The 24,108-nt window shown below is 39.2% G+C and overlaps 1 protein-coding gene across 2 annotated transcripts in view; it reads right to left on the bottom strand.

Moving 5' to 3' along the window:
* TRPM6 (transient receptor potential cation channel subfamily M member 6) overlaps positions 1-16,796 on the bottom strand; it is a 62,126-nt gene extending 45,330 nt beyond the window's left edge. For both annotated transcript variants that reach the window (XM_027708419.1, XM_027708420.1), the window contains exons 1-11: positions 16,632-16,796; positions 16,054-16,267; positions 15,114-15,238; positions 14,158-14,329; positions 12,697-12,871; positions 11,251-11,374; positions 7,927-7,999; positions 7,710-7,810; positions 4,033-4,167; positions 3,531-3,584; positions 1,059-1,199 (exon numbers count right to left, since the gene is read on the bottom strand). In XM_027708419.1, coding sequence (XP_027564220.1) covers positions 1,059-1,199; positions 3,531-3,584; positions 4,033-4,167; positions 7,710-7,810; positions 7,927-7,999; positions 11,251-11,374; positions 12,697-12,871; positions 14,158-14,329; positions 15,114-15,238; positions 16,054-16,267; positions 16,632-16,697 — 1,380 coding nt within the window. In that variant the 5' untranslated portion in view covers positions 16,698-16,796. The remainder of the gene's footprint in view (positions 1-1,058; positions 1,200-3,530; positions 3,585-4,032; positions 4,168-7,709; positions 7,811-7,926; positions 8,000-11,250; positions 11,375-12,696; positions 12,872-14,157; positions 14,330-15,113; positions 15,239-16,053; positions 16,268-16,631) is intronic.
* Between the last annotated feature and the right edge of the window lie 7,312 nt (positions 16,797-24,108).

Raw genomic sequence — 24,108 nt, 5'->3', positions numbered from 1 at the left:
AATTAAAACAACAACAGGGTTTTTACCAGACTGGAATAATCCAACTGGAAGCCCTTCTGAATGCCAATCTTTTTTATAAAGTGCCGTAAGTCCTTTGGAAAACAGAAGTCTCTGAATTTTTTGCTGTTTGTTTCCTTTGAACATCTAGCATCCCTATAAATTTTGTTCAGTGTTGACGCAGAGGGAAGAATGTTACGAGCTGAATCACTAATGCTCTTTCCTGTAGTACTTAGTTATATGATTATAAAGTTTCATCCATTCCTGTTAAGGTTATATTTCATCAAAAAACAGTGAAAAGTGTTACAACTGCTCATATATCTTTTTTTAAGCATTGTATTAAACCAGTGACATACAGGAAACTTTTTCTCTGTTTCTCTGTTTCACTACAAGTAACAGTCTTCATTATTTCTTTTCATTTTCCCTGATCCTCCTGAGATTCTTCTCTTAGTCATGAAAGCAGTTCATGGGGATGATAGGGTTTTGTTGTTTGTTTTTTAACATGTGGAACTACTTCAATCAAAGTCCAGTCCTACTGTAAAAACTGGGCAGAATTTTTATGCAGTGAAGTTGGCAATGATATTCAGCTAATTTATTGAGAAGTTCTGGCTGCTTTTAAGTTACTGGTTTTGGGAAGTCAACAGGGAAAATGATGACATGCCCTAAGTCTAGTTCAATGCATGTGGAATTCAGTATTTCTGTGATGTGGTTCAAGTTGCAAGAACAGAAACATGCAACTGCTTCAGAAAAGGGAAAATGATGGTTGGCACAGTCTTGTTGATCTTTATTAATGGATGACAGACAAAGAACACAATCCAACTACTGGACACAAAGGTAAATTTACTGAATTAATAGTTAATTTAACAACTGGTACTCTTGGGAATTTGTCTGTTTTATTTGCAACCTCCCCACAGCTGGCAAAGAGATTCATAAAACAGACAAGCCTGGCATACATTTAACTGATGCTCTTCAGGCAAACCACAATGACAACCTGAGCTATTTTCAGGTGTCACATTTTGGCTTTTCTTGGAGACCAGTGGTAATAACTTCGAAGAAATTACCTTATGTTTTCTGTAGAGATCATTGTAGTGAATTCGGAAATGCTTCCTTGTGTAGCTGCTCCGATAAGCTTCACCAAGGAGGTACTCTATTACCAGTCCAATATCAATCAGTGATATCTTGTAATCCAAAGGAAGGGTATTCTGAAACACCAAATGTCACAAACTTTTCACGATGCTATTATATACCACACTCAGCCATGTCAGAGCCCTACTAAGAGGTAGTCTGGAAAAATGTGCAACTGAGAGCTCCTGCTCTCAGGAAACTGTATACATTCATTAGGCATATGGAACTCTCCTGGAAAGAGAACACAGGCGCATCCCATTTTCAGGCTGAAAAATGTGATGTTTACAGTTCACTGCACACACGTTGCATAGGGACATATAATGCATGATCCCAAGACCAGCTTCATTCAACGGTGAGGGTAGTTGTTCTTCAGGACAATCATGAACATCAGACAGATAAAAATCTTCTTCTCATAACAAGAGAAAACTAGCATGGTGTGATTTGGTCATTAAGCTCATTCATTAACTAAAAATCAAGAAGTACCTGAAGCATGTATTTAATGATGCAGATAGTTCCTGGAGACTGGAAATGCCTTGTAGAGGCTCAAGACTGTCTTGTCAACTAGGACAGAAACTGTATGTGCATTAGCTCTACCTTCTGAGTCTCTCACCACTTCTGCTTAAAGTACCTTCACACCCTTTGGTTTGTGACAAATTCTCTGAAGAATAGATTATTTTCCACACAGATGTAAAAATTACTGGTAAAACCTTAAAGTGCAAGTCTTTAAAGTGAAAAATGGGCCTGTACATAAATAGGATCTGAGACATTATGTATTCCTAGCAGTATATGCCTTTCAGACTGTGAAAAGTCTTTCTTCTGGACTGAGGTTTTTTACAATAGACTTCAATAGCAAGCCTCCGTACAGTCAGCTAAGGCCACCCAGCCCTGAGTAGCAGAAGGCTTCAGCATGTTGAACACTCTGGGGCAAAAGCACATCTCACAGAATGGAACTTGTCAGTTCTGTCATTGAGAGTTAGTTAGGCAAATATTTCTGACTACCTATACTTGTAGATACTTCTCTGCACTAAGCCCCACATTTTACGATATCCGAGCAGACTGTAATGTATCTCCATTCAAATGAAGCAGCATCAAAGGTGGTGACCCTAATGGAGAAAATATTCTGAAATCCATGATCACATCACTCTGATGACTGTCCCACCTACTGTGTCACTATAGTAGACTACAACTGCATGACCCATTAACAGAGCACTTACGCATACTAACAGAAGCTCCAGTGAAAAAGGGTTTACAGCATTTAGCCCTGAGTGCAGATCCCAAGTAAGTTTAGCTTACAAAATGGCATAGAAAGTTTTGATATTGTGCAGATAATTTTTACATAAATTCCATTAACATATATCAAGTGCCAAAAGTTTCTCTTCAGATCACACTGAGTTTTCCCAAAGTGTCCTGAGATACATACAGAGCATGGATTTTAGGAGAGAGGTCATATCAATTACTTCAGTATCAGTGAGGGAGACAGATTTTTCAGCTTGGATAAGTTAGATGTTTTTTCAACACTGAACTCTTCCAGATCTTTCACATAAATCAGACCTTGAATATGTTCATCAATAAGGGAAAATACACAAAATAGTCTGTTATGGAGACCAGAATACCATACATCTATCTAAAGAACCATAAAAGAGATTGACATGAAAATCACCCACAATAACAAAATCACACCACAAATACAACAGAACTCTGCAAAGATTAGGATTTTTTCTTAGCATTCATACCCTGGAAGGAACTAGTCAATTAATCTACTTTTGGATCTAGGAATCCCCTGCAGTGAAGTCCAGATGCCTAAATAACAGCTCATCCCTTCCTGGCTAAGGAAGGGTACAACAGATAACAGAAACATGAAATAAATGAATGATGTACCCAAATAACAAGGCTGACACTAAATTACTAATGGAGCCAGTGCTACATGCAGTAGTCATCCACTGCCACCCTCTGTTCTCCTAGGCAAAGCAACACTCTAAAATAACATTATAGCTTGTCACAGTATCTGTTTGTTATTGCTCAATAAGGAAAGAATATTTTAGCCTGGGGGAAAAAAGGAAAACCCTGAAACAATGACAGTAATTATTGCACTAATTCACTAAGTCTTTTGTACAATCACTTCATAATATCACATTAGTAATTTGAGAAAGAGAGTCTGATCTACACGAACTGCTTGGCTTTGAAATTAAAGTACAGGATCCTTGGGAGCCTCAGTAGAAGTGTGCTAGTTAATTTCTTAGGGGATCAGTGGGATTAAGACAAAACCATTTAGCAGATATAGGACCATAATAATGAACCCATCACTTCCATTCCTAAAATTTCCCTGTATTATCTAATAGCAGTGTGCTAGTGGACACTGAAGTTCTAAGCTACCATTTTTGCTCCCCAGCCTTTCCTATGTCTATTACCTGTTTCACATCTCGAAGTAGGTGATATAAAAGTAGATTTGATGGTCCTTGTTTCTGTGGTGTGAAAAGAAAAAACAGTAAACAAACATGCCACTCTACATTAGAAAATCAATACAGTAAAAGAAAGCAGCTAAAAAATCTTCAGAATAAGCTACTGCAATTGAAGCTCTCCCCATTTAACATCTACACACAAGTCTCCTCAAAAATATTTCAACACTAATCTGCAACACCTCTACTATCTTAAATCATGACATATTCTAGAAAGAAGCTGATACAGCTTTGGTCTAAACACCATAGCATTTTCAGCAAGACAAGCATGTATCAAATACCGGATTTAAATCTGAACATATTTCTCATGAGCTTCCTGTGAATACTCAGTCTGGTTTAAGACAGTGAATCAAAAATAACTAGCTGGTACATCAACCCAAAAATCCCACATTACAATCAAAAATTAGCAAAACCCATTAATTTCCAGTTGTACACTGGAATTTCAAATACTCACCGTATTGTAGAGTTCTTCTAAACGAGATACGGTAAGAAAACGGTGCATGTTCACTCCATGCTCTATTAACAGCTTCACAAAATCCACACGGTCCATCACTAAAGCATCCAGCATTGCCTGTTCCAAGGCACCAACCTCCAAATGGACAGAGTTGGAGGAAAAACGTAGAAAATTACATTTGGAAATAAATAAAACATTCCTGAACAGCTAATAATCTCTTTACCAAAATGACTATGTTTCTTTAAAGTGCAGAGTACAAAAGAAAAATATGCTGGAGGAAGCATCTGTGTAAAAAAGTCCAACAAAGAGGAGAAGCAAAACTGAGTTACCATAAACTCAACATCTGTAGAGACTTCCACGAATGTAACTTTACAACTGGGCTCTGACAATACATTCTCTACTCTCTAATTCGCTTCAAAAGCCAATGTAGGATAATGCAGTGGGTGGAGGGAAGCCTTTCTTTTGACATATGACAAAAGATATTTCAAGGTACTCTATTTCAAAACCTCTCTACAGAACTGAAATTTCTTTAAAGCAGACTTTTTTCAAATAAGAGAGAACACGTATTAGAATAAATTCTCTTGAAGAAACCATGAAGCAGAAATCTACCTACAATAGTGTCCAAACAGTGAAAGTACTCTACATGGCACTTGCGCAGAGCTCAGCAGGGTTTCTACATGCAAAATAGCAAAGGAGTTAGACATATGAGGTTCATATAAATTCATAGAAAGTTTTTCTACAGAACACACACGCACAGGAAATGCAGTGGGGTGAGCAGAATGAGGAGGCTGGCACTGGGGTAGGAGTTGCTGCTAGCCTGAAGTTAGTCCATTCCACGTACGTATTGACGTCTGACAGAAATTATGTCAAAAGATGACCAATAAATATGACAGAATTTTCACATGTAAAAAGAATACTTATGCACTGATCCTTAATTATTAGTGTTTCTTCCAGAAATATCTCAGAGTGACTGACCATTCTTGTATTAAATTTCTTTAAGGAGTCATTCCCTGAGCTGGCAGTGTGTCTGAAAAGGTTTAGACAGCTATTTGGTAACTACTAGAATGACATTCTTTGGTGTGAAGTCCATTTGAGATTGACTCGACATTTAAGCAGAAACATAATTACAGCTCGTTACAGTCTTTACCTTCTGAACTTCTAGGACCAGAGTTCTAAAAGAAATGGCCACAATCTGTGCCTAATTGTGCATGTTTCCTTGAAACACTTACATAGACAGAAATATACTAAGACTCCACAATCACCTAAAAATTGCTGCTTAAAAACATAATTCAAAATTTGAACACACAATCAAAATAACCCTGTAGAAGCTGTAGTCTCTGACAATTGCAGGTCTGGCAGTTCCTGACAGTCAGAGGGTTACACCTCTTTAATTAGAAAGCAACTAATTTAAAGGCAAACTTAAATACTGTGTTTATACTTTTTTTTTCTCAGTGCAAGAAGAAAGTAGTTGTTATTTAAGATTATTTTTTTCTGCTCAGTCAAAAAAAAAACTTTCAGGAGTATACGTCATTTTAATTTTGGCTTGGAGAAGCAAAAGATCTGAGGCTTATTTATTATGAGATCTTTATGTCTTACTGAAAGTGGAGAATATAGTCATCATTTGACAGTGGCTTTTCATTTCAAATGCCGCTGAACAATTGTACTGAAGTAGATATAAATAGGTACACAGATTTTTTTCAAACATATCGGAAGCAGAAGAGTGGGAGTAGGGGTCCTGCCAGTGGATCTGTAAGGTCAGAGGATAATCAGGGTATAAAAGAAACACTCAAGGAGATAAGGTTATTGCAGACACAGTAAACTAATTCATTGCCTCACTGCTCACTACAGAACAGTTTGGGAAAGTCCTATACTTGAAGCTTTTCTTTATGGCAGAGAAATCTGAGGAACTGTGTCCAATTGAAGTGTCAGTAGAAAAGACTATAGAAGTCACCCATAGATTGGTAGCAAACTGTATTCACCTAAGAGTTTCCAGAGAACTGAAGTACAGTTGAATTCAGCTCCTGTAACAGCATCATGGAAGACAGTAGAAAATGGGTAAATACAGTAGAGTAAGTGGAAGCAAGGTTAAAATTCTAGTGGACCTACCTTCTGAAGGTATGAATATAAGTTAGAAACCAGTAAAAAAAGCATACAACCTATGAGGATTTATCCTTAGATAATTATTCTTAGATAGTTATCTTAGATTTATTCTTAGATAATTTTTCTTAGATAATTATCCTTAGATGAGTAAAGAACAATCTGTAAAATATTAGCAGTTCACTAAATATCTAAATTAGAAAACTGAGTACAGTGCTGGTCTGCCTGTCTCAATAGATGACTTTTACACCTGAAAAAAAGCACACAGAAGAGCAGAAAATATGGTCAGAAAAACGGAAAAACTGAACAGATAATCACCTTGGAAGAGCCAGGAATAAAGAGGCTGAACTATTCAATAGTTGTCTAAACTCCTTTGTGTCAAAGAGGTGGGGACTAGGAAGATGTTACTCCTTACTTCCTGTACACACAGAATCATTGAATCACCTAGTATGATGATCTTTAGATCATCAGGTCAATCTGCAAACCTAACACTGATGAGTCCACCCCTAAACCATGTCATGAAGTGCCACATCTGTACGTGTCTTTTAAATAGTTCCAGGAATGGTGACTCAACCACACCCTGTGTAGGCTGTTCTAATGGTTGATAACTGCTTTGGGGAACAAATTTTTCCTAATATCCAATATTGAATTCATGGATGTTTAATTGTAGACGTCTCAGGCATAGTCCTCCTTCAGCTTAACACACCACAGGAAAATATGGGCTGGTGACAAAAAATTCAGGTCTCTTGTTGTGGCAAACAACCAGCTACGGCCACTCAAATATGTATATACAACTGTACATTTTCCAAAATTTACATTTTAAAGAAGAAGACACACTTGGGACTGGAAAAGTCAACCTTGTAATTCTTGGCAGGGAAAACTTAGGAAGTACTTCTGGGACCATCAGATATTATTTCTTGAGCAAAATACTAACTTCTATAAAAATGGGAAAAACACGTTAAGGCACATAGAGTTTTATACTTGTCATATATAAAAATCATGTTATGTACATAAAAAAATTACTAAGGGAGGTTATCCTTAAATACTGGATTACATCTGAAAACTTGGAAACCACAATTTATGGGACTGATTTAATTCCTACTTTATGTTCTTTCACACAGATAATGTAGGTCTAAATCATGGCTTGCCTTCATTGTGGGTATTCCTAAGAAACAATATCTAAGATAATGACATGTTACCACAGTTAATTTTACCTTTTTTTAACCTGGTGATTTACACTGTGATTTCTATATTTCTGTCTAGAGCTAGGAAAATAGATGCAACATTCCTTCAGAGCTTACATCTTTGGAGAAAATAATATTTTGGGCTTAAATGAAATATCCCTGACAACAGATAATTGTCAACTCCTCTCTGGAGAAACAGAAGAGATCTGATGTGCTCTGCAGTTGAATACTCCACAGTTTTAAGGATAATGCCTCTCCGAAATCACAGTAGATTACAGGAGACTAACTCCAATCATCAAACTATTTCTTAATTAAAGCTTGAAAAATGTAAATCATGGAAAATTAGTCATCATAATAAAGTGTAAAGACACTGTGAAAAATAAAAGGTAATTGTACCTTCCAGTGCTGTCCATAAATGAGTATGTGTTTCTTGGCGATATCTAGCTGGTTCCAGGCCAATGCCAAATCTAGCTGATCTGAAGTAGACATATGTGTACCTAGGAAACAAGTAAAGGACCTAGCAGTTTTCACACATTAATGTTACTTCTTTGCTTTGAACAGGCAAGTCAATGAGACTCTATATCATATGAAAATAGGTCATATTTTTCAATACCTTTCAAGAGTGCAGTCAGAATTGCCAAATCAATGTCCTGCTCATCTTCAGACTCCGCATCAAATATGGTTATCTGTTAGAATTGCAGAAGTATACTATTTGAGGTGAGGCAGAGAAGTCTGTAGTTATTTCTTCTTGGTACGGGCTGTGGTAGATTAAATTATACACATTTCAACACAAACAATGGCAAAGGCCCAGACATAATTTTCCTTTGTATCAGACAGAAAATGCACCATTTTGTTTTTTAATGCAATGGCATCTCAACCAAACTGGAATCAACGTACTGCATGAGTCTCCATGAGGCTATTTCCTTTAGATTAGCCTTTAAAGCTGAGAAATATAGAAACATAACATGTTTGATATCCACTCAGTTTTCAACTAGAAAACAGGCACTCAAATAAAGTAAAACAAAAAATACTGAAAATATATTGGGTAGTTTCCATTTTACTGATCCTTGCTACAATTCTCATTACTCCTACAATAAATACTTGGTACTCCATCATATTTGAAAAGTTGTGGCAGACTGGTGAATTTCCCAGTAACTGGAAAAGGGGAAATATAACTACCATTTTTAAAAAGGCTGGAAAGAAAGACTTGGTAAACCATAGACCAGTCAGTCTCAGCTCTTGCCTCTTGCCTGGCAAGATCATGGGGCAGATCCTCCTGGAAACTGTGCTAAGGCACATGGAAAATAAGGAGGTGATTGGTGACAGCCCACATGGCTTCATTAAGGGCAAATCATGCCTGACAAATCTGATGGCCTTCTATTGCAGAGTTACACCATCGATGGATAAGGCAAGAGCAACTGATGTCATCTACTTGGACTTGTGCAAAGCATTTGATAATGTACTGCACAACATCCTTGTCTCTAAACTAGGCCAACATGGATTTGATTGGTGGACCACCCCGTGGATAAGGAATTGGCTGGATGGTGGCACTCAGAAGAGTTGCAGTCAATGGCTTAGTGTCCAAGTGCAGACCAGTGACAAGAAGTGTCCCTCAAAGGTCAGCACTGGAGTTAGTATTATTTAAGGCGTTTGCTGGGGACATGGACTCTGGGATTGAATGCACACAGCAAGTTTGTGGATGACACCAAGTCGAGTGGTGTTGATACCCTAAAGGGAAGAGATACCATCCACAGTGACCTTGACAGGCTTGAGAGGTGTGCAGACCTCATGAAGTTCAACAAGGCCAAGTGCAAGGACCTGTACTTGGGTCAAGGCAATCCCAAGAACAAATATAGCCTGGGAAGAGAATGGATTGAGAGCAGCCCCGGAAAGAAAGACAGGTATGTTGGTGGGAAAAAGGATCAACAAGAACTGTAATGTGCACTGGCAGCCTAGAAAGCCAACCATATCCTAGACTGACTCAAAAGCAGCATGGTCAGCAGTATTTGGCCCAGTTCTGTCCAATATCTTTATTGATGATCTGTATGAGAGGATCAAGTGTAAGTAAATTTAGTAAGTTTAGTAATTTTAGTAAATTTAGTAAAATTTAGTAAAATTTTAGTAAATTTGAGGACAACATCAAGTTGGGTGGGAGTGTCAAATTGCTAGAGGATACAAAGGCTCTGAAGAGGGATCTGGACAGGTTGAATAAATGAATCGAGACCAATGGCCTGAGGTTCAATAAGACCAAGTGCTGGGTTCTACACTTTGGCCACAATAACTCCATGCAGTGCTACAGGTTGGGCGTAGAGTAGTTGGAAAGTGGCCCAACTGAAAAGGACCTGGAGGTGCTGGCTGACATCAGGCTGAACAAGAGCCAGCATGTGCCCAGGTGGCCAAAAAGGCCACTTGGCATCCTGAAATGTATCAGAAATAGTGTGGCCAGCAGGACTAGGAAAGTGATTGTCCCCCTATAATCAGCACTGGTGAGGTTGCACCTCAAGTCCTGTGTCCAGTTCTGGGTCACTCACTTCAAGAAAGACATTGAGATGCTGAAGTGAGTCCAGACATGGAAAATGAAGCTGGTGAAGGGTCTGTAGAGTAAGTCCTATGATAAGCAGCTGAGGCAGCTGGGGTTGTTTAGCCTAGAGAAGAGAAGGCTCATGTGTGACCTTATCAGCCTACACAACTACCTGAAAGGAGGTTGTAGTCAACTGGCACTTCCTGCCAAGCAACTAGTGACAGGACAAAGGGACACAGTCTCAAGCTGTGCCAGGGGAGTTCAGGTTGGACATTAGGAGGAAATTCTTCACAGAAAGGGTGAATAAACATAGGAATCTACTGCCAAGGGAAGTGGTAGAGTCACCATCCCTGGAGGCGCTTAAGAAAAGACCAAGACTGGATGTGACACTTGATCTAGTTGATATGGTGGTGTTCAGTCAAAAGTTGGACTTGATGATCTCAGAGGTCTTTTCCAGCCTAACTGATTCTGTGATTCTTCCCCTCTACTCTGCTCTGGTGAGATCCCACCTGGAGTTCTGTGTCCAGCTCTGGGGTCCCCAACATAAGAAGGATGTGGACCTACTCAAGCATGTCCAGAGGAGGGCCACAAAGATGATGACTAGAGCACCTCTCCTTTGGGATTGTTTAGCCTAGAGAAGACAAATCTCAAGGGAGACCTTGTAGCTAGCTTCCACTTTCTAAATGGGGTCTACAAGAAAGATGAGGAGGGATTCTTTATCAGGGAGTGTAGGGATAGGACAAGGGGTAACAGTTTTAAACTTAAAGAGGGTAGATTTAAATTAGATGTTTGAAAGAAATTATTTACTGTGAGAGGAGGGAAGCACTGGAACAGCTTGCCCAGAGAAGTTGTGGATGTCCCATCCCTAGAAGTGCTCAAGGCCAGGTTGGATGGGGCTTTCAACAACCTCATCTTGTGTCCTTGCCCATGGCAGGGGTGGTGAAACTACATGGTCTTTAAGGTCACTTCCAACCCAAACCATTCTGTGGTTCTATGATTCTCCGTGCAAATGAGCACTTGAGCTGCTAAACATACCAGCAAATCACAGGAGTACATTGCATTACAACTTCTAGCAAAATTCTGTTTTAAGTAGAAGAATGGAAGGAAACCTTTCTAAATTATAAATAAGACTCTACTAAAGAAACAAAAAACTAGGAGTTACTTGATCTTTCCAGTGAAAATAAAGATGTATGGCCTTTTACTAAAATCAGAAAGGCTGTCATTTCATAAACAACCGCTGAAACTTTAGAAGTCAACTAAATGGGCTCTCTAGAGCTACTCAATATAGAAATTGGCACAGACACCTTTGTGTTATCTTTATATTACACCTGTGTCTGCGCCAACCCACCACAGAAGGAGCAAAAAGGGTAACACCAAATTAAGACATCGTAAATTCAGGGCATGAGCCCCACTCACGGACTCTCTGTGTTCCATGCATTCCATCAAAATGTGAAATAGATGACTGGACTGTTTCTGTTCCAAACCAAATGTGTTTTGAATCATCACTAAGACCTCTTTCTTCACTTGAGGGCACAGGTCCCTGGAAAAGAGACATACAAGCAAGAACAGTTATATTTTAGCTACTTCTTACCTGCCCAAATGTCACTTCAGAAAAGATGAAACTTATACTAAGCAGAGACATATAGGAAATCTCTTCTTTTTCTACTTAATCCTGCCTTCTTTCAGCACAACAAAGCGAAGGCATCACATAACATAAATTATTATTCCCATGGGTATTTGTTCTGACATACATATTTACTATTGGAAATGTAACACATGAATAAGTTAACAATTTTGAAAGGATTGTCTGTGAACATAGAGCTAAAAATCAGTGGAAGTTTAGCAAACTTTTTCTTTCTTTCAATAATCATATAGAGATAAAATGAAATTGCTCACTATTTTTTTGTTAGACTTCATATCTCTCCTATCTTTCTCCCCTTTATTTATCTTTCCATTAACATTTCCCACACTTTCTTTTGAAATGGAAGGATTTTTTTTTTAAATATCGCAAATATGGAAAAAAGCAAGTGAAGAAAAAAGTTCTCAATAGAACATACTAGGGGCAAATACTACCTCTCCAAAATAATATTTAGAAAGGACAATAAGTAAACAATTAGGTCACGAAATTTATTAAATTATTTGCTTAAATCAGAAGGAATCCAGACCACCTCTTTAAAATTTGACTTTTTTATCTAAAAAGGTCTCTGACTTTGAAAACTTTTACAAATAATATTAACTGCCTTTACAAATACATATATTTATTTCCAGTTTGGATGAAAAATTTTCACCAAGATAGGTTCAATAGCACCTGCAGCTGAAACTGCACTGGCAGTGGCACAGTTACAGCTAGACAGGAGTGACAAATCTGGGTTACCACTGAGTAAACCAAAGCAAAAGACAAGGAAACTTAGTCCTCTTCCTGCTGCAGTCTGAGGTTCCTATAGCAACTAACCCCAGCTCTAGTCTCAAAAGCTTTATGCAACCAAATTCAAGCCCATATACAGAGTATTAATAGCAGGAGAAACAACAGAGTCAAAACACAAGCAAACACTCTGGAGTCATCCAACAGTGTCTCTCACAAAGGTGAGAAACTTTATAATAACTCAAAACAGCTACATGCAGGTTTCTGTCTTCAAAAAAGCCCCAGTAAATTTGGCAGAATAATTATTTCAGCACTAGTTTGAGACAGAGAAGGAATAAACTCCACTCTCAACAGAAGTTAAAGCTGGCAAAAGGCCATAGTGGGGTCATCCTAGAAGCATTACAAATTATCTCATAATATATACGAGGTTTTGAGATAGGTGTTTTCAGGTCTTGCCAATATGACAGATGAAGGAGGAGGACCATTATGCCACTACTCACCCTGTATCACCTGTGTGTTTGTGGGTAAATGCCAGGATATCTGCAGCTCTGCCAGTGCCCTCATAGACTACGACAGGGACAGCTGGGGTGGCCCTCACGTACTCCCACACCATTAGGATCACACTGGGGCCTCCTTCCATCACCAACCCAACTATGGGTACACCTTGGCTCATTCCTGTTTCAAAACACACCTAATCAGTCACAAACAGGTCTCAGTCACACATAAAAAAATCAAAACATCTGGGAAATAAATACTCATGAAGGAATCTCATATATGGTTCAATGAAGATGAAATCATGCCTTCACCATCTCTAAGCTGACATACACTTTTCAAGACTTTCACAGAACTTCTGCAACCAGATCAAAAAGACCACGGAAAACTCCTGAATAAACTGTATGTGGCCCTAGCACTAGAAATTAAAAATATCCTTCCAAACATCCCTCTGCCCTTTATGATAGACGTCTCATGCAAGGATGTTTGAAATGTGTTCAATATCCATTCGGTTACCTACATACCCATAAAGGTAATCTTGCATTTCTTCAGAGACTCTCTCAAGTTTTGCAGCAGCAGGGTGTGTTTTTTTAAAAACAGAAATAAATTTCAAATACAATGCAATAGAAATGAAAATACTACAGAAAGCCTGACTTGTAAATACTCACAGTAAGAAAAAAAATAAGAGTCTGAGTAAGAAGCTCTATATATGAACATATTAAAAATTGAGTTAGTTTCTACGTTTGTAAATTCAATAATGTGAGCACATAAAGGAAGCAAGGGTTCAACATCATAACTGCTAATGCCTTTTTAACATACCTCGAGATTCAAATGACTAGGTAAAAGTGATATAACAATTTGTACAACCTAGTGCCTAAAAAGAAATACTTGTCTATGTAATAAATAATTAATGATTTCTGTACCATAACTTGGTTTACTCTATAAGCAAACAGTGGAAGTTATGCAATCTGTCAAACATTGGCTAAAGGTATTACTTTTGCAACCAGTCTTTATTGCTGTACCTGAGGACGTCACAGGTTTCAATAGAGAAGAGTGATGAGGACAAAAGTAGTGAACAGAGGAAAAAGGATTTGAATTCCGTTGAATGTAATAACTTTTCCACCTAGCAAAATGCTGGGAAAGTATCTAGTGCTGATACAGAGACCACAGAAAACTGCAAAGTGAGCAAATGCTCAATACTTACTAAATAATCTGAGTCATTTAGATGTCTCTGCAACTAAGAAACCAATATGTGAGTTCATCCAAATGCATAATGCTTTATGTATATAAAAATGCTGTCCTTTTCATTTTTTGATATTCAGAGTTCAAGACACATGCAATTAATAACATTTGACCTCAGTGAAATCTATGGCAAATCAAGATGTATAACATGTAACAGGAAATGTCAAGTACCTCCACAACTTTTAGGATATGTTTTTAGTCACAAAGATGACCACAGTAGTACTCACTCATATGTATTTTTTGAAGTGATATGTACTTCTCCAAATTCCTCCTGAGCATCATCTCACTACCATACTTGCCTACTGTGCCATCATCTGCCATTAGAAAATAAGAATGCATGCTGTTGAGCGTACTCAGCTTGCTAAGTGGGTTACCAAGAGTCTGGTACAGGCAAACTACCTGGGAAAACCAAAATAAAAAGACCCTTAAGGAAACAAACAAAATACCATCATGTATGTTGCCTCACATGTATGTATTCATCAATCTGTGATCGTCTGAAATCCTCCATCAAGCTTTTTGCGTTTCATTCTTAGCATTTCATTCTTAAAAGCAACAAAATCACAATTAATAGCACAGAAAACATTTCTGATTAGGTTTGCAATACTTAGATTACAATCTAAGGATTACAATCTAATCCTTGCAATAACTGAAAAACAATGGCATAGTTTCCTTGGTTGTATTCCCTTTAAATACATATGAGCTAACATTTATCAGGAATGATTTCACCTTACCTCTCAAGTGCTCTTACACAGTTAAGTAGATTGGGCCCTCACAGTGGCCCTCCCATAAAGTTACAGTTTGTGTATAAAAATCACACATATTAATAGCGTATTTGTGTACACCATCAATCTGATTGCTCATTCTGAATCTTAATACAAAAATACATAATCTGCAACCACAAGAGAGTTGCCTAATTAATTACAAAATTTGAAAAAGGAATGGCAATTTCCTGTAAGAAGAGGAATATTTTAAAACTATTTACACATGAAAAGCAAAATACAGTGCCTCAACATGCCACAGAATGAATAGCTGAGTAAAATCAGTGGCTGATTTTACTAAGCCTCTGTTACTGAGAAAATGTATCAGTACAGCGAAATGGATCAAAAAGAAAATCAAGCATGCGAGAAAGCTATAAGATCCCATGAATATGAAGGCTTTTATTATTAAAATCCATCCAACTCACATCTTTTCCAATGAGATCCCTCTGGTTCTCAATGACACCCCATGGAGGAATCCCAATAGCGCAGATCTTTCTCAGGTGTGGTGAGGCACAGCCTTTCAGTGCATCCCCAACACGCTTGGACACTCCTAAACAGATAATGAAATCATCATTTTTCTTCTATATTCTGAGACCTACTCCAGGACACCAAGAAAGGTTTTCCCATCACTTAATTTATTCTATGGTTATATTTTAACAAAAACATCCCACCCAACATGTGTTATTGATGTACACTTCAGGAATCATAAGGCTCACATATAATGCACCAATTCTTCAAACTCAGCACATATTCCTAATTAGTAAAATTCTTGTATGTTGCTAATGGTGCTTTCAACATCTATAAAACTTCATTGCTTACATAAATGCACAGGACAGTTCTCCTGTAAGCTCACCAGCTAAAGAAGTAAAACTCTTTCAGTTCCTTGGATTACTGACCCCTGAGTTTTTGAAAGTACTCTAAAGGGAGTTTCAGATACTAATGGCTAATTAATGGATTATCCTAATTCAAATTTTCTTAATTATAAAACACAAGTTAAATTTAGATTTGAAAACAGTTTTGTCTTGAAAAGACCAGTTATAGTCCTTAGAACCTAAATACTTTAATGAAGCAGATAAATTGACTGCAAATAACTTCTGGTTAAATACAGTGTTTCTTATTACATGTAGAATACTCTGAGTTTTAATAAAAAATAATATTAAAAATGTTCAAATGCCTGTCAGCAGTAAAGGAACATGATGTCACTCTTTGAATTATGCATTTTTCCTTAAAAAAAACAGTTTTATTTTGTATTACCATATCACCAATTTTCAAACGATTTCACTGTATTTGACCTAAATGTATATGGTCTTATGCAGGGAAAAAACACCAAAGGCAGACTGAAACAAAGAAAAATAATTACACTACCACTGTTGATGCCTTCTGTAATTATCCATGCTCCTGTAACCTCAGCAGCCTTCACCAAACCTCTGCTGAAAACCTTCTTGACCTTTGAGGGAAGCTTGAAATTTTGAATGCCTCCATGAACAGAGATCACGAGCTTTGGTAACTCCATTTGCCATTCTTTAACCATCAGGTGCAACAGCTGATCTGAATTGCTATCATAAGAGAGTCTAATATACTGGAAAGAATAATAATGGGTTAAACAAACATATTTTAAATACTCTAAGAAACTGCCACACATTACAAAGTTCTCAGCATTAATGTCCTGCAGATTCTGTGAAGGATTAGAAGTGTCATAATACCACTAAAATGGATAGCACAAAAATACATCTGTGAGTAATACAGACAAGACAGCCTATCCCTAATCACGTTAACATGAAGTCAAATGCAAAAATATCATACACAGACTTTAACCTGACTTACTTTCAGAGTCCCCTGCCCTCTTAAGACAATCACTCTGATATTGACCTAATACCACTTTTTGTCTTCCTTAAGCTGAAATTATAAAAATAAGTTGGACATATAAATACAGTGTCTATTACCTTGGCATGGTAAGTGTGGTCTCCATATTGAAAATTGATTGTACCAAAGGCATCTGTTGGGCTCATCTTGGTGTGTTTTTGCACAGACCATTCTCCATCATCCCTCTGTGAACCAGCCTGATAAACAGGCCAGCTGTACTGTACTCCTGGGTGTTCTCCAATTAGCCGTCCACAGCAACATCTCACATTAAAAATACAAAAATTATTTTATATCAAACTCAGTTGCATACCACTCTAGAGTCTTCACCTGAATAGTCTAAACAGCTTTTCTACAAAGAGGGATATCGCAGGTTTTGCGCATGGAATATAATAAAAATTAACTGTGTTGAACTCAACAATGGCAAAATGACATTGAATGAAATCAAAAATACGTCTTGTTGGATATAGAATTTGTTCTCTACCTGAGGAACACTGATAACAATTTTGGGGGGTTGGACTAGATAGTCTTCAAAGGTCCCTTCTGACCCAAACCATGCTGTGATTCTGTGTGATTCAGTAACAGCTGGTATTTCCCAAATAGCTCACGCTTTGCTCCAGTCAGGCATTCTTGGTCTCTCTAGCCATCTAGCAGATGTTAAAGATTCCCGAGTGTCTCAGATACACAAGACAAAATGTTTGCCAAGGAGGATGGGAACCTTCCTGAGGTAAGAAGAGGAAAAGAAACAAACGCCTCCCTCCAAGTTATTATAACTTTGAAAATTAAGAAGCTTTAGGAAAAAAAAAAGTGTGGAAAAGGAAATAACAGTCCCTTACTATGGAACATATATAACAAGTACAGAACAAGCAACAACACTGTAACTGAAACTTTTAAACAATTAAGTATATTTGCCTTTCGGCGCTGTTCTAACCACAAACAGCAGGGACCACTGTTGGGCTCCGGGAGGCAACAATGAGAATGGTGACCGCGAGCTGTGTCAGTGCCCCGTTGGGTAGCGGGGGAGGGAAACAGACAGGAGACAGCCGCCGCAGGAGGATGCTCTGATGTGCAGCACCGGCGCAGGGCGTGGGCTGGGGCGGGTACCTCGCTCCAAACGGTCCATGGCGAGGGCTCACCTCACGCAGGAAAAATTACCCCCTGTGCAGGGGTTCACGAGTGGAACATAGCTCCACTCAAAGGGAACCCCCCGGCCGGCAGCGGTGGGGACTCTCCCGGGCTCCTCTCAGCAGCGGGAGTGGCGACTGGCAAGGGACAGGGCCTGCTCCTACGGGGGTGCGCAGTCAGAGGACTCCTCCTCAGGAGCCGAGCAGCACAACAAAAGCGGGCTAACAAGTAGTGCCAGCAGCCTTAACTGTCGCCTCCCTTCGCGCGATATCCCCCTGTCCCTCCTAGACTCTTCCCTTTGAGCTGGTACCCCAGCTGAGGTTACACAGGGAAACTCGATCTTCCCCCACTGCCTAGGGAGCAGAAGAAACAGTCTCACCTCTGCAGAGAAAGCTATTGGCTTTTCAATAGGAGGGCCATTAGAATCCGAGCTTGAAAACAACGAAGCTTTGATACCTATCTCCTCCTAGTGGAGTCTTGCTCTCCCCATGCCCAACCATGCTTTGGTGTGGAAAATTTGCTTAGAAAAAGTTTGAAACTATAACACTGAGCTACCTGGAAGATCTAAACCCAAGACTAAGAAGCTCTCAGGAAAGTTGAGGAAGCCATAGCAAAACATTACATACAGATGTTTGTGGGGGTTTTGGTGATGTTTTCTGCTGCGTGCAGAATGACGGGATGAAAGGAGGAGTGACACTACAGCCTGAGATGATAGTTGAGTCAGAGGAGAGGAGCAGAGGGGCACTTGGCTCCCACACACGTCCCTGGGACCTGTCAAGCTGCAACCCAAGGTGCTGAGGTAGGTGGCTGGTGTCCCTGAACAGCCAGTTTCCATCAGATCTCCAAGGCTGTGGATATCAGGGAGGTCCCCAATAAATGGAGAAAGGTAAATGTCACACCTGCCTTCAAAAAGCAAAAGGCATCCTGGGGAACCACAGGCCAGTCAGCTGGCCATCACTTCCAAGCAAAATCAAGAAACGAGACCTCCTGGAGCCCACATCTGGGCACATGAGGAAGCAGACAGTGACAGGAAGCAGTAAACAAGGATTTACCCAGGGTGACTGACCCATGCACTGCCTTCTGCAACATAATTGTGGGGATGAGAACAGAGCAGCAGATATCACCTCCACTGTAGCCAGTCTTTAGTAGTTGGTCTGTGACATTACAGTCCAGGAGGGATGACATGCTGACAGGTGAGGACCTGGTTGGGTGGTGGACCACTATCAAGCAGGGTCCTGCAGGGTCTGTAGTGGGCCTGTCCTGTTTAGCCTCTCCACCAGCAATGTGGAGGAGGGGATGGAAGGAACATGCAGCACTGGGGAGGGGGCAGTTCTGGGGCATAGTAGTAGATGCTGGTGGCCAGTGAGCTGAGCCAGGGCCATCCATGTACCTGAGCAGCAACAGGGGACAGTGGTGCCTGGGGTAGTGTGAGTAGGACATTGCCTGAGAGCTGAGGGACAGCAAGGACTGTCCCTTGTGCTCAGTCTTTGTCAGCCCCTTTCTGGGTACCACCCCCAGTTTGGGCCCCCAACACAGAAGAGACACCAGCAAACTGGTGAGATTTCAGGGGCAGAGTGACTATCCTGGTCATCGTGGGGCTGCAGCCCTTGTTCTCTGAGAAGAGACTGTGGGACTGGACATAGTTCAGCTGGGAGGAGAGACTGATTCAGGGGGCCCAGCAACACACCTGGCACTGATGGGAGAGGATACAGAAGATGTGGATGGGCTCTTCAGTGGTGCATGGCAGGAGGGTGAAAGGCAGCAGCACAGCTGAAGCATGGGAGGCTGAGGCTGGAAATTAGAAGAAGTCCTTTTTCCAGGACAACCCAGCAGTGGAATCATGGCTTGGGGAGGGTGGGCTCTGTCCCTCCTTGGGGTTTCACACCACAACTGGGTGAAACCCTGAGCATCCTCGTCTGACCCCCCTGGCTGAGCATGCTCTGGGCAGGGGCTGGGACTGAAGAACATGTTCCTGGAGAGGGTGGGGCATTGTCAGTAACACAAAAGCAGGCTACTAGAAAAATCACACTTTGAGCAACAAGAAGAAACCCAGAGGATCAACACTGAGGTAAAAGTAACTGCAGTAGTCAGACTACAATATCCAGTGCCCTACCAGGCAGCAATTTAGAAGCTGTATCCAAAAATTATGCCTTAAAGGTCAGATATAGAGAAAAATTGTGAGAGCATCTCAAATGTATAAGGATGCAGAAATTTGGCACAACATTTGCTAAATATTCATATCATGAGATCAGTCTAACTGCTGTCTGGGATGTTTCTGTGAGTGCTGCACAAAAGAGTAGATCGAGGCCGTTTCAACACACTAGGGGAGCATGGACAAAAGTGCCAATAAATTACTCAAATTTGATTAGCAACTGCTAAATGGAGTCATTCTACTTAGAATTAGCAAATAGTTGCATAACCCATTCATAAACTGTTTGCAAATCTTGGAATTTCTCTGCAAGTAAGAAATCATTAACAGATTTCATTTGCCTACAATATCAGATCAAATTATAGTAGGCATCAAGTACATTCACATGATTTTTAGACTGTTGTGGAAAACTACAGATCTCAGGAGGTCCAAAACCTGTTTCATTGCTGATCTAATAAATATAGTATAACCAGTCGAAACAATCATGTGAAAATTATTTCACCTTGTTCGAACAGAAAATTTCTCCTAGAACCAAGCTCTGTGTACACATTGAGATATACAAGAAGACAAGAACACTTAACATCTGGGAAAATGTACTTGCAAGATAATGTCAGATATCCACAGACATTCTGCAAACATAGACTGACAAATCAGCATGAAATGCTCAGGAAAAAGTGAAAGAAACAACTACAAGACAAAAAAACACACAAAGGTACAGATGTCTTGACAGAGAAACAGGAAAGAAAAAAACAAACCCATCCACTGGGGTGCACATTTCCTGTTTCTCTTCCTCCCTCTCCCAGTGTAGTATTCACATTCATGCAGTTAAACTGTGTTTGATTAGGAGGCTGATTTGGTGAAAGGTAATCTTAGTTTGGTTTTCCACCTCTTCAGGGTAATTTCTCTATTATTGAGCTTCCCAGACCAATTAACAATGTGGTCACTCTGCAGGGGTAGAGGGTGAGGATTACAGAAGTGCTGTAATTTTGATTTAGATAGAATTAAACTACTATATTCTGAAGGACACGTTAACTTTAGATAACCAGCTGGGTATCTCCAGGTTAGCAGGAAGCATTAGAATCCCCCCTGCATTTCTACTTTCAGAAAACCTCCAAAAATCTTTGAATCTCTCTTCTTCTGCTCTAAAGCAAAATGTACATGAGACCACTCTCTTAGAAGGAGCTGAAACTTTCTAAACAGATTCCATGCAAATAATTTGCCTTACAGGCCAGCACCATTCTGCATATCAGCCCTTTACAGTGATCTGATGTTAAGGAGTAATTTATTTAATTTTTGTAAAGCATGACTCCTCCCTTCACATAAATCTTAGAAGCAAAATAAAATGTGAAGCATAATAAAAAGTCCTGCTCATGCAGGTGACAGGATTACTTGGCATCAGCTTGCTAGTCATCAGGTATTGGAAACTCATTGTTTTCTGTTGCTTCAGCCTTCAGAAGCCTTTAACACAAAACAAATGTCAAGGAAAATTGAAATTTGTGTTCCAACAGCTGATAATTTCTTATCATAAATACACAGTACCAAAACCTCTTTGGTAACACCAGCTGAAAGACAAATGTTGGATTGAAAGCAATGTCTTAATACAAGCCACAAAATACAAGTTGTTTGAAAAAAATCACAAACTACTTGAAAGCACCAAAGTGATGCTATTTTGTTGCTTGCTTTCCCAAAAGCAGGAACTCAGAATGCTTACTGCACAGAAGTTGAAAAATCTTCAGAAAACCTTTTATCGGGGATGTTTCTATTATGTTCTTTCTTCTCCCTTCATTTTCTTCTTCTTCTTTCCATAATTCTTACTGTTCTCCATTGCTTTTGACTCACAGTCTTTCATATAACCCAGGATATAGCTGGAATTGTCTCATTGAAAGAAGCATTTCTGCCTTTCATTCCTCAGGAGATTAGGACAAACTCACCCACGCAAAGTATTTGGACAAAATTTTCCATTTCAAATAATGTAAGGGCTATCATGCAATTTATTCTACTTACATTTATGCTAAGCATTCTCCAGCATACCCCTAGAAATGCTGCTCTGAACATATAAGAGGAAGAATATTTGTCTTGTTATTATTTCCTTGACTAGGAATGCCTATTATTAGGTCATTATAAAAATCATAGATATATATTTATGTACTCTTACCTGATTAAATTCTGACACACCTGGCATCCTGCAGGACATCTGTGATAAAAGGTTGGTAATTAACACATACTTGCATAAAAAAAGATACCTGTAATGCTATTCTTAAAGGATCAATTCAAGTGTGAAAAAACTCTTATCAACAGCATTACAGGCTGTCGTCTTCTGCACTAACCCCTGGAAGATGTGCTGGATAACTTTAGCGATTTGTTCGGCATTTCACACATCACACTGTATGTCAAATCCTCATTTCGTAGATGAGTTATCTATCTTATCTATGCTACATTAACCATGTACTCAAAACCATATGATCAAATTCACAATTTTAGATCCTCAAAAAATGTTCATCAAGTTTATTTAGGTAACAGCATCCACTAGATACACCATCTGGAATGCCAAGTTATGTTTGCTTTCCCTTGTCCTAAAACACAGGTTGAGGATTTGTTATCTTCCTTACTCTTTTCATACTCTACACCAGTCTGAGGAGAAATTTCTATCTCGACTGATCAGCAGAGGGATTATTCTGAGGAAGGGAGAAAGCAGTACAGCAGTATGTCTGTGCAACTCAATCACTCAGTTGGATACCGTATTAGTTTTGGTTCCTGGACTGAGAGCAACAAATCTAAGAAGCCTATGAAGGTTAACTGTTGCCAAGTTCTAATTCAAATGAACAGCCTGATTTAATATGTACTGGTGACAGGATCCATGAAAACCCATAGACCAGCAATCACCAAAAAGGACACTGAAAACCATCATCCAAACCACACACAATGCCCATAAAAAAATTATTCTGATTCTTTCTAAATGTAACGGAAAGAAAGTGAAATTCATAGTTTTACCTGTGTGGATCTTTTGAGCTGGGAATGATGTGTGCACATTCTCTTTTACTGAAGACCTCTTCGATCCAAGATTTGGGGGACTAAAAGGACAATTCAAATTTAATTGTATTCCTGAACATCAGAACGTGATGTCAAAAATTGCACTGTAATGACAACATGGCTATATACAGATAACATAATTCAGAACAATTCCCATCATGTTGGGTGAAACACGATAAGCTGAAACAGCTCTGAACAGGCCTAGCCCTTCGCCTCCAAGCTTTACAGAATTCCCCAGAGATCAATATAAAAATTTTTTGCCACCATGAAAATTATTTAGAGGTTCTATCAAACATATGTACAATAGAGAAAGTGGCAAGGACAAATCAGAATTGCTTTAAGGTTTGCACTCTCCTTCTGTCAGAAGACTAGCAAATGGCAATCTTACTAATGTTGAGTTAAAAAAAGCAAGATTTTCATTTTACCTGGGAGAGATGGTTGAGTCCTCCTTTTATCATTCTTAATAGAGTACAGAATAGATTCATCCTGGTCATATGTTTGCTGAACATATGAACAGTGAAATGCAAAAGCAGGGACCTAGACCTAGCACTGAGAGTGTATGGTAGGTGACCTTTTTCCGCTGGCCTCCTGGTACACTGTGAAAACTGTGTCAGTTACAGCTGAGCAAACTGAATAGTCACTAGTAGTACACAGATTTTTTTCAAAGAATCTCACTGGGAATCTTCGAACCTTTCTCTTCAGGTCTATCAGGATCAACTTCCCTGAAAGGAACAATAATTTTCGGATGCTGAACTTTGAAATCTCTGGGTCTGAATTTAGTAAACACTGGAGGCAAAGGATTGTTTTTGTCTTCAAGGGGAACTACCCCCACAATGAACTGTGCAATGGACAGATATTTTATCATAAAGAGTAAATACAATTATACTGGTCATTATTGCCTTATTGTTTCTCATGTTCATCTCACTCTACATCTGTTGTCTAGCTTACAAATAGACAGCAAGCTCTCTAGGACAGGGCACAGCAGTGTCCTGGTTTATGGTTAGGTGTACAAGGCATATAGTAATCAAATAATAAACATTAACTCCTTATTCACTCTTCATGTTTAAAAACAATTGTTCCTCTGCAAAATGTCATCCCTGTGAAAATACTTATGGTAGGTGCTTATCTCCATATCTGTTTTTAAAATGTGTCTTTCATACCATGACTTAGAAAACAATTCTATTCCTGAGAATGTCAGTAATTCAACTTATTAAGAGTATTGCTGGGAGCATTTTATGGACAGAATTCAACAATAG

The sequence above is a fragment of the Neopelma chrysocephalum genome, unplaced genomic scaffold (genome assembly GCF_003984885.1).
Source record: "Neopelma chrysocephalum unplaced genomic scaffold, ASM398488v2 Primary Assembly neopelma1_96234, whole genome shotgun sequence".
NCBI classification, from domain to species: domain Eukaryota; kingdom Metazoa; phylum Chordata; class Aves; order Passeriformes; family Pipridae; genus Neopelma; species Neopelma chrysocephalum.
The sequence above is the reverse complement of the archived record's forward strand: the minus strand, read 5'-3'. Positions and strand labels throughout refer to the sequence as shown.